At 43.9% G+C, this 12,159-nt stretch overlaps 2 protein-coding genes across 2 annotated transcripts; both read right to left on the reverse strand.

Moving 5' to 3' along the window:
- Positions 1-3,080: 3,080 nt before the first annotated feature.
- Positions 3,081-4,289, reverse strand: LOC130994003 (uncharacterized). The gene has a single exon (XM_057919062.1). It carries the CDS (start codon positions 4,287-4,289, stop codon positions 3,081-3,083), a length of 1,209 nt encoding a protein of 402 aa, XP_057775045.1.
- Positions 4,290-8,145: 3,856 nt separating this feature from the next.
- LOC130994060 (uncharacterized) lies at positions 8,146-11,708 on the reverse strand. Its single transcript, XM_057919115.1, has 3 exons — positions 11,274-11,708; positions 10,748-11,204; positions 8,146-10,478 (listed from the first exon to the last, which is right to left on the reverse strand). Exons 1-3 carry the CDS (start codon positions 11,706-11,708, stop codon positions 8,146-8,148), a joined length of 3,225 nt encoding a protein of 1,074 aa, XP_057775098.1.
- Positions 11,709-12,159: the final 451 nt, after the last annotated feature.

Consider the following 12,159-nt stretch of genomic DNA (forward strand, 5'->3'; position numbering starts at 1 on the left):
GATTTATACACGTGTGATAGAAAATCAGTTAATCCAACAACAAAATCATTTTTTTCTCGGTCTTAGCCCGTGAGTTTCATTTAAATCTACGAATTTATAGCATCCAGAAACCCCTACGTCAAAAATGAGGTACACAACATGAGTATATTAGAGACCGATGCATGACAATGGTAGTACTTTATTAACCTGAGCAACATTAATTACTAGAGATTTGAATCGAATTGCATTTTCAAGAGAGATATGAAAACAAAGTTATCAACAAAAAATTTCAAAATCAATGAACAAATCACACCCATAGACTCCCAAAAGATGGTAAAGAGCAAAATGGAACATATATTTTCCCTGCTGAGTATAATATTTTTTTTTTTGAGGAAAACCGCATCACTTAACTCACGAAACAGAAGAGTTTACATCAGCTGGCAAAAAGGAAGAAAAAATAGCAGAACAACGAAAAGAAAGACTAAACTTAGCAAGACGATCAGCAATCTCGTTTCCTTCACGCGGGGTCCAGCTGAACTCGCAATCTCTCATTGACTCAACCTAGAACACCTCTAGTTTGACTTGCAATAGAACAAGGACATCCTAGTGATGGTAAGTTGACCCAGTGTCATCTCTCAAGGAAAGTCTTTAAGGGCTTTTAGTAGTATCGCAGGAAAAACAATAAAGAAAGCAGTAAAGAGATTGATTATTAAACTAAAACTTAGAATTAAAAACTTAAGTAAAAACCGAATTGTAAAACTAAGCTAGGCGAATTGAACTATTAAACCCTAGACAAGATTTTAAAGAACTTAAATTAAACCTACTTATGAAAGTAAATACTTGTAAAAGTAAAGACTTCTAATCTAGGCATAAACTAAAGTGCATAATTTAAATTGCATAATTAAGAAGAAAGCATAAACATGAATGAAAAACGTAAACATGATTAAACAGAAATAAATTAAATTAAATACGAAATACCGTAAAATCCTTGAACGTGTAATCGTGTCACGCAATCACAATCCAAGAAACTAAACTAAAAACGAAATTGAAATCTAACTTAGAACAATAAAAACTTGAAACTATGAAAGTAAGTAAATTCCTAAGCTTCGGATGCCAACAGATTGCAAAGATGGCGTCTAAAACTAGGGCAAGGGATTGATTATTACAATGAAAAGTATGGCCCTATTTATAGACTTCAATTCCCTATGGATCACCATGGAAGTTGCCATGCAAAGAAGAATTCTAAAGGCAATAGAATCGTGCAAAATAAGGCAACTTCCAGCTGCAATGCGCGCTCTGGGAACACTTCTACTCTGGTGGAATTCGGGGCTCTCGCCAGCGAAATGGCTTCCGCTCTGGCATTCGCCAGAGGAATGGGTCTCCAGCGGAATCGCTTCCTCTCTGGCATTCGCCAGAGGAACGGTGAGTTCTCTGCTATCGAGCGCTGGACTTTACTTCTCTGATGCTGGCGCTTCTCGGCAGAGGAATAGGTGATTCTTCTGCTCTGGCTTCTCGATTCCTCTGACTTTTGACTCCTCTGGCTAGAGACCTCTCTGACTAGTGACTCCTCTGGCTGGTGACTCCTCTGGCGCTTTTCTCTCCTCTGGCGCTTTTCTCTCTGGCGCCTTTCTCCTCTGGCGGTCGACTCCTCTGGTGCTTTTCTCCTCTGGCGGTCCGCGGATTTCTCTGGCTTCCCATTTTGCTGCTCTGGCATGCGATTTCTCTGACTTAGCGAGTTCTCTGCTCTGTCTGAGACGATTTCTCTGCTCTGGTCTGGTCTGGCGTAAAAACGCCATTTTTAGCTAAAAATCCCCAAAATTATACTCTTCCACCTTTAAAACCTAAATCTCCTGAAAAGCATCAAATACACCATAAAACGCACCAATTTCCAGAAGATTTAACTTACAATGAGCTCATTCAAACCCCTAAAATTAGAACAATTAAGCATAAATCAACCCCCCCACACTTAGCCTTTTGCTTGTCCTCAAGCAAAATCCGTATGAATCATAGGAAGAGATTGATTTCAACAATGCTAATTTCCATCCAAACATTCATCAAGTCAATTCAAAATTTTACAATCAACACACATTTCTCGATCATGCAAGTAACTCAAAGTTTAAGAAGCAACAAAAGAGTAATGTAAGCAATTCGATCAGACCCAATTCTCCGCTAGAAGTGAATTCCCTAATGTGATCGCCTTTATAATCAATATCACCATTTTCACACTTTGTGTGCTTAAAATTTTCGACAGTTGAGCCATAATTCGTGAAATAAAAACCATTTGGATGTAATCCAAAGTCTTTTCACGTGATTTCCCATGCTCATAGTTAGACTAGAGGAGCAGAGACTCAGAGCTAACACATTTCAGAACAGGCCAGATGTTTCAGAGCTGGCAATTTTAAAATTGGCAATTCGTCCAAAATTTTTCACATTTCACAGATAAGATACGATCGTAGGCAATCACAATGACAACACTCCTTCTAGCATCTACCGGACAAATCACGTTTTACTAACTTACAATCGTGTTGTAACAAAACTCTTAATTCTTTGCACAATCAAGAAACATATATCAAGAGTAAAACAAGAATAACCACCATTCATTCACAAACCCGAAATTCGCATCGAAAACCATCTACTCTTCCACAAATTCATAAAAATTAGCAAGATTCGAGACCAAAAACTAAGCATAGAAAGACTAATCTCGCCCAATTGAAAATATATGCACAATAAAACACCCCCCACACTTAAAGCATGCTATGTCCTCAGGGCACAAAAGAAATAAGAAGAGTTAAGAAAACGTCCCTGATTATTGGCATTGAGAAACTGAAGCATCGTGAGAGGCGGTTAAGAAGGGGCTTTGCGGTCTGTGGCAGAGTTAGAACTGCAGCGAGCGCGAAAAAGTACAGCGCGGAGAAGTGCAGCGCTGAAAATAATATATGCTCACCAAGCATCATAGTATCCGCAAAGCATCCAAAACTTAGGAGAGACACGAAACACACAACTAAAAACAAAGAAAAACAGAAAGTAAAAACAAACCAACGGTGGGTTGCCTCCCACCAAGCGCTAGAGTTAAAGTCTCCAGCCCGACTTCAGTTTGATCTTTAGTGAGGATCGTGCAGAGTGTGAGACTCCACCACCATAGGAATACTCCGCCCATAGTAGGATTTCATGCGATGTCTGTCTCCTCTGAAATTCTCCTTAGAATGGGTTGCGCCAGGGTCAAACACGTCCTTTGGCAACACGCCTTCTTTATTCAGGGACAACGCTACCGATCTTAACCTCGGCTTTTCCTTTTTCTCTTCTAAGAACATGTATTTGAGATTGGCTGGGAGTTCCTTCAGTTCCAGCGCTGGCCTCGTGGTTCTCATCTGTTCATCAATGGGCAGCTCCGTATGGCAGTGCAGCACTGAGCTCGGCAGAGCTGGACTAGACATGGCTGAGCTCGGCATAACTGGCTGGGCAGTGCGGGGCAGCACAGAGCTCGGCATAGCTGAGCTGAAGGGTGCAGCGCTGGGCAGTGGAGAGCTGAAGGTTGCAGAGCTGAAGGGGGCAGCGCTGGGCAGTGGAGAGCTGAACTCTTTAGCTTCCCGAGCTAGCTCTTCCATGTCTGTCGATCCAGCACAGACTTCCACACACTCCTGCTCCTGTAAAAATACCTTCTCAACCAAGCCATCAATAGGATCTATAAAGGAGCATTCGTTGATAAAATTTGCAGAAGGCATAGCACGACTATCATGCACAGAGAAAGACACTGACTCCCCTAACACAGTCATTTTAATATTTCCATCCTTAACATCAATTAAGGTGTTAGTGGTTGCCATAAACGGTCTTTCTAACAGTAGTGTGTGCTCTACACCATTTTCATGCACCTCCCCAATGTCGAGAACCACAAAATCTACGGGAATAATCAAGCCCCCAACATTTACTAAAACATCCTCTATGATCCCACGGGGGTATCTAACGGACCTATCGGCGAGTTGTAGACACATGCGGGTGGGTTTCAAATCACCTAACTCTAATTGTTTGAAAATAGAGTAAGGCATAAGGTTAATTCCAGCACCCAAATCTAACATTCCCGTAGCTTCCTTACCATTTCCTAAAGCAATTTTAATCACGAAGCTACCTGGGTCGCGTTGCTTTGGTGGCAGAGGCTGCTGTATGATCGAGTTCACAATTTCTGAGACCAGAACCTTCTCATTGTCCTCGAACTTCCGCTTGTTGGAGACTAACTCCTTAAAAAACTTCACATACGCTGGGACTTTTCTGATCACATCCAGGAGGGGCAGATTCACGTTCACCTTGGCAAGCATGTTGTAGAAGTCGGCGAACTGTTTATCCATCTTTTCATTCCGCAATCTGCCCGGAAAAGGAATTGGTGGCCGATAAGGTGTAGTGGATTTGTGTAGTTTGGCCTCTTTTCCTTCCTCCATCACTCCGTCTTTTGGGTGATCTTCCTTCTCTCCTTCCTTTTTCTTCTGCTCTGGTCCTTTTTCTTCATAAGGGCTCGTCAGAGTGGAACTTGGCAGAATTGAACCTTGTGCGGTGGAACTCTGCAGAACTGACTTCTCCAGAGGTAACTTCGGCATCTCTGGACTCGGCAGAGCTGGCTTCGCCAGAGGTGCCTTCGGCATCTCTGGAATCGGCAGGACTGGCTTCGCCAGAGGTGATTTCGGAAGCTCTGACTTTGGCATGGCTAAACTCGTCAGAGCTGGTGATCGTGACAGAGTGAACGGCTTTGTTAGAACTGGCGGTCAGATCAGCTCTGGCCTGCGAGTCGGCTCTGGTACCTCCACTTGATTGTCTACCAATTTACCACTACGGAGAACAGTGATAGCTTGAGCCTGATGAGTTTGCAAGGGTTGACCATGGAATTTTCCGGGCTGCTGTTGCTGCTGCAATTGGTTCAAGGTGCCCGACAGTTGCCCTACGGTGGTCTCAAGTCTTTTTATGGTGGATGCTTGAGACTCCATATTCTGTTTAGTCATCTCCATATTTTGCTTGCTAATCTCCATAAAAGCTTGCAACGTATCTTCAAGTGATGACTTCTGGGGCTGAATATGGGGCAGAAGTCATCACTTGAAGATACGTTGCAAGCTTTTATGGAGATTAGCAAGCAAAATATGGAGATGACTTCTGGGGCTGAGCATGTTGCTGCGAAGGCTGAAAATTCCCTTGCTGTTGATACCTCGGTGGATATTGTTGGGGAAAATTTTGTTGCGGTGGGCAGGGCTGCTGACCTCTCCATCCATTATTGACGTTCTGCCCTTGATTATACTTCTGCGGTCTGCTCTGCCCTTGGTTATAGCTCTGTCCTTGATTATAGCCTTGCCCTTGATTGTAGTGTTGCACGAATCCAGGTCTGCTCTGCATTTGATTATAGCTCTGAAATCCTTGTGCCGCATAGACCTCAGCTTGTCCTTCCGGAGTAAATTCTCCCATTCGATGACACTCATGGGCTCCATGGCTGACATCTCCACAAATACCACACGACTCTACGTACTGCATGGCTGGATTCGGCGACGTTGAACTCTGAACTGGAGAATTTTCCATCTTGCCCATCTTGAGATGCTCCACTTGTCTCACAAGATCGGCTACTTGCTTCTGCAGCTCAAACTGATTTGTCACCGCGCTGGCATCAACTCTTCTTCCACGGACAGATTTCTGTTGGGAGCTTTCGGCCAATGTCTTGAAGATCTCTTTCAGGTCTGCCGCTGTCTTCCGAGCTATGTTTCCTCCTGCTGTGCTATCCACCATAAATTGAGCAGTTTCTACTAACCCATCGTAGAAAAACTGCATCAACATCACATTAGTGAATTGATGTTGAGGACATTGGCGGAGGAGTTCTTCATATCTCTCCCAAGCTTCGTGTAAAGGCTCGTCCGCTCCTTGGGTGAACTCCATTATTTTTGTTCTCAGCTCCTGTGTCTTGTGACTTGGGTAGTATTTCAGCATGAACTTTTCACAAGCATCTCCCCACGTAGTGATAGAGTTGGGCGGCAGAGATAGCATCCACGTCCTCGCCCGGTCTTTAAGTGCATAAGGGAAGCACTTGAGCTTGAGTTGATCCTCCGTAAGAGTAAGTAGAGGGATTGTTTGCACTTGTGTGCAAAAATCCCGGATGAATTGTAGCGCATCCTCGCTTGGCATCCCGTGGAACACCGGCAGCAGATTCGAATCATTAGGTTTGAGATTGTAGTTTCTCACAGCAGCGGGGAGCACGATTGCCGACGTGTTTGTATCTCCAATCACCGGCCTGGTGAAGTCTCCCATGTACTCCATGTGTTGAGCCATGACTTCTTTTTCCTCGTGTAAATCCTGCTCAGTGTGAAAATTGGCGGAGCTGGCCTTTTCCTCCTTAGTGTGTTCTGCCGTGGCTGTGGTCTGCTCTGGCTGGTCAGAGCTGGATGCCTCCTCTACTACGGTTTGCTCTGGAACGTCAAGATCGGAGTCAGAGCTGGAATTGGCGAGGCTTGCAGCGCTATCCTCGGAATCAGAGTCAGAGTATAATGCGTCTGCTCTAGTACGTGTTCGAGTGTTATCCAGCGGGGACGTTAATTTTCTTTTCAGACTACGGCGTCCCTGCATACACAACACTTAACACACGGGTGAAACGCACCGGGTGGAAAGAAAAGAAAAGTAAAAACAAAAACGTAAAAACTGGAAATTAAATAAAGCAAATAAAACGACACAACTAAAACGCCTAAAACTTTTCCCGGCAACGGCGCCAAAATTTGACTCAACCTAGAACACCTCTAGTTTGACTTGCAATAGAACAAGGACATCCTAGTGATGGTAAGTTGACCCAGTGTCATCTCTCAAGGAAAGTCTTTAAGGGCTTTTAGTAGTATCGCAGGAAAAACAATAAAGAAAGCAGTAAAGAGATTGATTATTAAACTAAAACTTAGAATTAAAAACTTAAGTAAAAACCGAATTGTAAAACTAAGCTAGGCGAATTGAACTATTAAACCCTAGACAAGATTTTAAAGAACTTAAATTAAACCTACTTATGAAAGTAAATACTTGTAAAAGTAAAGACTTCTAATCTAGGCATAAACTAAAGTGCATAATTTAAATTGCATAATTAAGAAGAAAGCATAAACATGAATGAAAAACGTAAACATGATTAAACAGAAATAAATTAAATTAAATACGAAATACCGTAAAATCCTTGAACGTGTAATCGTGTCACGCAATCACAATCCAAGAAACTAAACTAAAAACGAAATTGAAATCTAACTTAGAACAATAAAAACTTGAAACTATGAAAGTAAGTAAATTCCTAAGCTTCGGATGCCAATAGATTGCAAAGATGGCGTCTAAAACTAGGGCAAGGGATTGATTATTACAATGAAAAGTATGGCCCTATTTATAGACTTCAATTCCCTATGGATCACCATGGAAGTTGCCATGCAAAGAAGAATTCTAAAGGCAATAGAATCGTGCAAAATAAGGCAACTTCCAGCTGCAATGCGCGCTCTGGGAACACTCCTACTCTGGTGGAATTCGGGGCTCTCGCCAGCGAAATGGCTTCCGCTCTGGCATTCGCCAGAGGAATGGGTCTCCAGCGGAATCGCTTCCTCTCTGGCATTCGCCAGAGGAACGGTGAGTTCTCTGCTATCGAGCGCTGGACTTTACTTCTCTGATGCTGGCGCTTCTCGGCAGAGGAATAGGTGATTCTTCTGCTCTGGCTTCTCGATTCCTCTGACTTTTGACTCCTCTGGCTAGAGACCTCTCTGACTAGTGACTCCTCTGGCTGGTGACTCCTCTGGCGCTTTTCTCCTCTCTGGCGGTCGACTCCTCTGGCGCTTTTCTCTCCTCTGGCGCTTTTCTCTCCTCTGGCGCTTTTCTCTCTGGCGCCTTTCTCCTCTGGCGGTCGACTCCTCTGGCGCTTTTCTCCTCTGGCGGTCCGCGGATTTCTCTGGCTTCCCATTTCGCTGCTCTGGCATGCGATTTCTCTGACTTAGCGAGTTCTCTGACTTAGCGAGTTCTCTGCTCTGTCTGAGACGATTTCTCTGCTCTGCTCTGGTCTGGCGTAAAAACGCCATTTTTAGCCAAAAATCCCCAAAATTATACTCTTCCACCTTTAAAACCTAAATCTCCTGAAAAGCATCAAATACACCATAAAACGCACCAATTTTCAGAAGATTTAACTTACAATGAGCTCATTCAAACCCCTAAAATTAGAACAATTAAGCATAAATCACTCATCAACGCAGCCACCTTAAATATCTCAGAAAGGGTGTCTCCAACATATGATAAATCCGTATCTCTTCTAGACAGACGCCAGAACAAAGGTTGACAGTCCGTCTCAATAATAGCACTCGAAATACCACGCTCCTTGCACAATAATAGGCCTTCCAACACAGCTATTGCTTCCCCTTCCAAAGCAGAAAAAACTCCTTGTCTATGGCCGTAACTACAACCCTCAATCTCGCCGTCTCCATTAGATATAACAACCCCAAACCCCATCCCTGCAACTCCATCCAAAGCAGCATCGCAAGAGATCTTGAGCTGCACATCTTGGTTGCACGTCAAAGTCACAGGTTTAGCAGCAGCCGACCCCAAACACACCCTCCTAGTCCAGATAGCTCGCTGCGCCACCCCAACACAATCCTCGTGAGATAAAACCTTTCCCTGAAAAACCAGCAAATTTCGAGCGTACCACAAAGACCACAGCAGAGAAGCAAAAGATTGGTGAACTTCTTTATGAGGATTCTGACGGATTCTTTCAAACCATTCCTCCAAAGAGATCAAACCATCCGGCGGGATTGGCTGGATTCTAAGAACCGAACTTTCCCAAAAAAAAGAGACCCACGGGCAATCTCTAAGAGCATGCTCTGCAGTTTCCTCAGAGGCTCCACATCTGCGACAAAACGGGTCAATATCAATAGAACGTACCACCAGAGCTTGAGAAGTTGGGAGAGCTCCCGAGAGACATTTCCACAAAAACAGCTTAACCTTTGGGACTACCTCAAGACCCCAAATCCAATTCCACAGTGGATTCACCAACCGAGAGGGAGAAGCCTCATTGCGTTGACGTAAAGAGCAAGCAAGTAAGTACCCAGATTTCACCGTAAAAGAGCCAAACTTTCCAGACGGCCAGAAGGGAGTATCCGATCTAGAATCCATCGGTTTCAGATGAGAGTGCAGTTTGCCGAGTTCATTAGCTGGTAAAATGCCCTGAAGTCTGTCACTATCCCACGTATAATCATCCATGGAGAAGAAAGAATTAAGCTTTGAATCTTTCCATTGCTCTTGAACCTCAGTCACCTTAAAATTCCCTTTGCAATCCGGAAGCCATGCATCTCTACCAATACGAATTTTGTCACCTCTTCCCACTTTCCAAGCAATACCTTCCACGAGAAGATCACGTCCCACTAGAATGCTTTTCCATGTAAAAGATGGGTTGTGGGCATTTCTAGTAAGGAGAATATCCGATCGCGGAAAATAGCGAGCTTTGAGAGACCGAGACAACAAAGAATGAGGATTTTGTAGAATGCGCCAAGCTTGTTTGGCCAACATTGCTTCGTTAAACAGACTTAAATCTCTGAATCCAAGACCACCCACACTTTTAGGAAGGCACAAATTCTTCCACTTTTTCCAATGGATACGGCGTTCTTCATTTTTTTGACCCCAAAAGAACGCAGCTGCAATACTATTCAAGCGTTGACAGATTTGGTTCGGAATAGCAAAACAGCTCATGAGATAAGTGGGAATGGACTGGAGAACATCTTTAATCAGCACCATTTTACCTGCACCCGAAAGATAACGTCTCTTCCAATCTTTAGATTTCTTCCTCGTTCTATCCACAAGTAACTGAAAAATCTCCACTTTAGAGCGACCCACCGTGCTTGGAATACCAAGGTACTTCCCCTGATTAAACACACAACTCACCCAAAGCTGAGAAGAAAGAGCTTGTCTCACATCCCCAGGAACGCCCGTACTAAAAGAAATAGCCGATTTCTCAAGACTGACTTTTTGTCCAGAATCCGCCTCATATTGCTTTAGGATACCCTTCACCACTTCAATCTCATTCTGGTTTGCCCTTTCAAAAATAATGCAATCATCGGCAAAGAGAAGATGAGACACCCGGGGGGCAGTGCGACAAAGACGCGCACCATGGAGCAACGAACGTGTCTCCGCACGCCTCAGAAGTCCAGATAACGCCTCCCCAGAAAATAAGAACAGGAAGGGGCTCAGCGGATCACCCTGTCTCAAACCTCTGCTGGGCTCAAAGGACTGACCTGGATAACCATTAACTAGAACACGAAAAGAAACCGACGTAACACAACGCATGATCAAGTTAACCACAGGAGTAATAAAACCCAACTGACACAGCATAGATTCTAAGAAATTCCATTCGACTCTATCATACGCCTTAGCCATATCCAACTTGAAAGAAAAACCCCCCCAAACTTTTGCCTTGATAAGCTTCATCGTATGGAAAATTTCAAAAGCTAGCAAAGCATTATCAGTGATTTGCCTACCCGGAACAAACGCTGATTGACTTTCATGAATGATAGAGGGAAGTAAAATTTTCAACCTATTTGTGATAACCTTAGAGATAAGCTTGTAAACGACATTGCAAAGGCTGATAGGCCGAAAATCAACAGGAAGAGTGCATTTCTTTTTTTTTTCGGAATCAAGCAAATGAAAGTAGAGTTTAAGGCTTTTGGACTCTCACCATGATTAAGGACTCGTAGAACCAAAGGAATAATATCAAACTTAAGAAAAGACCAACAGGAAGAGTAAAATAAAACAGGCATACCATCGGGCCCGGGAGCCTTTAGGGGATGCATCTGTGAGAGAGCCTGGTTAACCTCCTCGCTCGTGTATGGGGCCACCATCTGCCTGTTCATTTCATCAGTGACTATGTGGTCAATAGAGCTAAGCGTCTCCCCGGGATCATGAGAAGGCCCAGCCGTGAAGAGCTCACTGAAATAGGACCGAAAAATCTCATCCATGTTTGTGCTCCTTCTAATAATAGTTCCATCAGCCGTTTGAATCTCACGAATATGATTTTGCTTCTTCCTTCCTTCCGCGACCTTGTGGAAGAATCCCGTATTACGGTCTCCCTCAGCCAACCAGTCGGCCCTAGACCTTTGTTTCCACATAAGTTCTTCTTTAGCTAATAACTCATCAAGATTCTTCTCAATGGCTCGCTGCTGCTCCTTAGTATCAGGCTCATTATGGGCTTTCTGTAAATCTTCCAGCTCGTCCCGGAGCTTTGAAGTCAGTTTTCAAACGTGCCCAAATTCATGCTTCTCCCAAATTTTCAGCTCCTTACCCATTGCCTCAATTTTTTCCTGAAAGTCGCTAGTAGAAGAGATAGTCGCACCTCTGGCCCATAAATCCTCACAAAGAAGCTTACAGCGTTCGTCTTCCTCCGACTTTGTAAGTGCTAGCAAAATGGGGCAATGGTCACTGGACTTTCTTAAAAGATGAGTCACTTCATAACCCGGGAAAACATCGATCCAAGAGTAAGATCCAAAAATCATGTCAAGCCGTTCCAAGATATTATCAGATCCCAATTGATTATTGGACCAAGTGAAAGGCTCCCCCATGAAGCCAAGATCCATAACAGAACAAAAATCAACCACTTCCCGGAAAGCCGCCAACCGAGAGTCTGGTTTTGGATTACCACCTCTTTTTTCATAGTGGTACAGAGTCTCGTTAAAATCTCCTCCAAAGATGAATCTATCTGTTACCAGAGGTAGGAGCTGCTTCATCAAATCCCAAGTGAGAACATGTTCAGACGTGACACTCCACCCATAAATCCCTCCCAAGTCCCAGCTCGGATGAGTACCATCGTGACGTCAATAGAAGCTAAAATATGATGGTCCGAGGAAGATTTGATTCTGACCTGGCAGTTATCAGATCACAGTAAACAAAGCCCACCCCGACGACCTCCACCGTAACAACACAATCCACAGCAAAAAACTGATCGAACCCAAACTTACCAATAATGGGATTCCACTCTTCGACACATAACTTTGTCTCCATGAGGAACACCACTTCGGGCCGCTTGTGTTTGGCAAGCCAAACCAACTGTTGAATTGTCGATTGGTTCCCAAGCCCCCGACAATTCCAAAAAATGCAATTCATTGTGCCCGGCGGGATTGCTCCGAAGCAATCTCCGCCGATAGTGCAGAAGAGGAGGACAAATCATCAATGTTAGTG

The sequence above is a fragment of the Salvia miltiorrhiza genome, chromosome 1, assembly GCF_028751815.1.
Source record: "Salvia miltiorrhiza cultivar Shanhuang (shh) chromosome 1, IMPLAD_Smil_shh, whole genome shotgun sequence".
In the NCBI taxonomy this organism is placed as follows: Eukaryota; Viridiplantae; Streptophyta; class Magnoliopsida; order Lamiales; family Lamiaceae; genus Salvia; species Salvia miltiorrhiza.

Bases quoted from the DNA above. Each gene is read 5' to 3' on its own strand.
- LOC130994060 (XM_057919115.1), bottom strand. From the start codon at position 11,708: ATGAAGCAGCTCCTACCTCTGGTAACAGATAGATTCATCTTTGGAGGA. The intron at 11,205-11,273 runs GCAATGGGTAAG...CTGACTTCAAAG, and splicing joins ACTTTCAGGAAAAAATTGAG to CTCCGGGACGAGCTGGAAGA. The intron at 10,479-10,747 runs GTATGCCTGTTT...AAAGTCAATCAG, and splicing joins AAAGGCTCCCGGGCCCGATG to CGTTTGTTCCGGGTAGGCAA.
- LOC130994003 (XM_057919062.1), bottom strand. From the start codon at position 4,289: ATGCTTGCCAAGGTGAACGTGAATCTGCCCCTCCTGGATGTGATCAGA.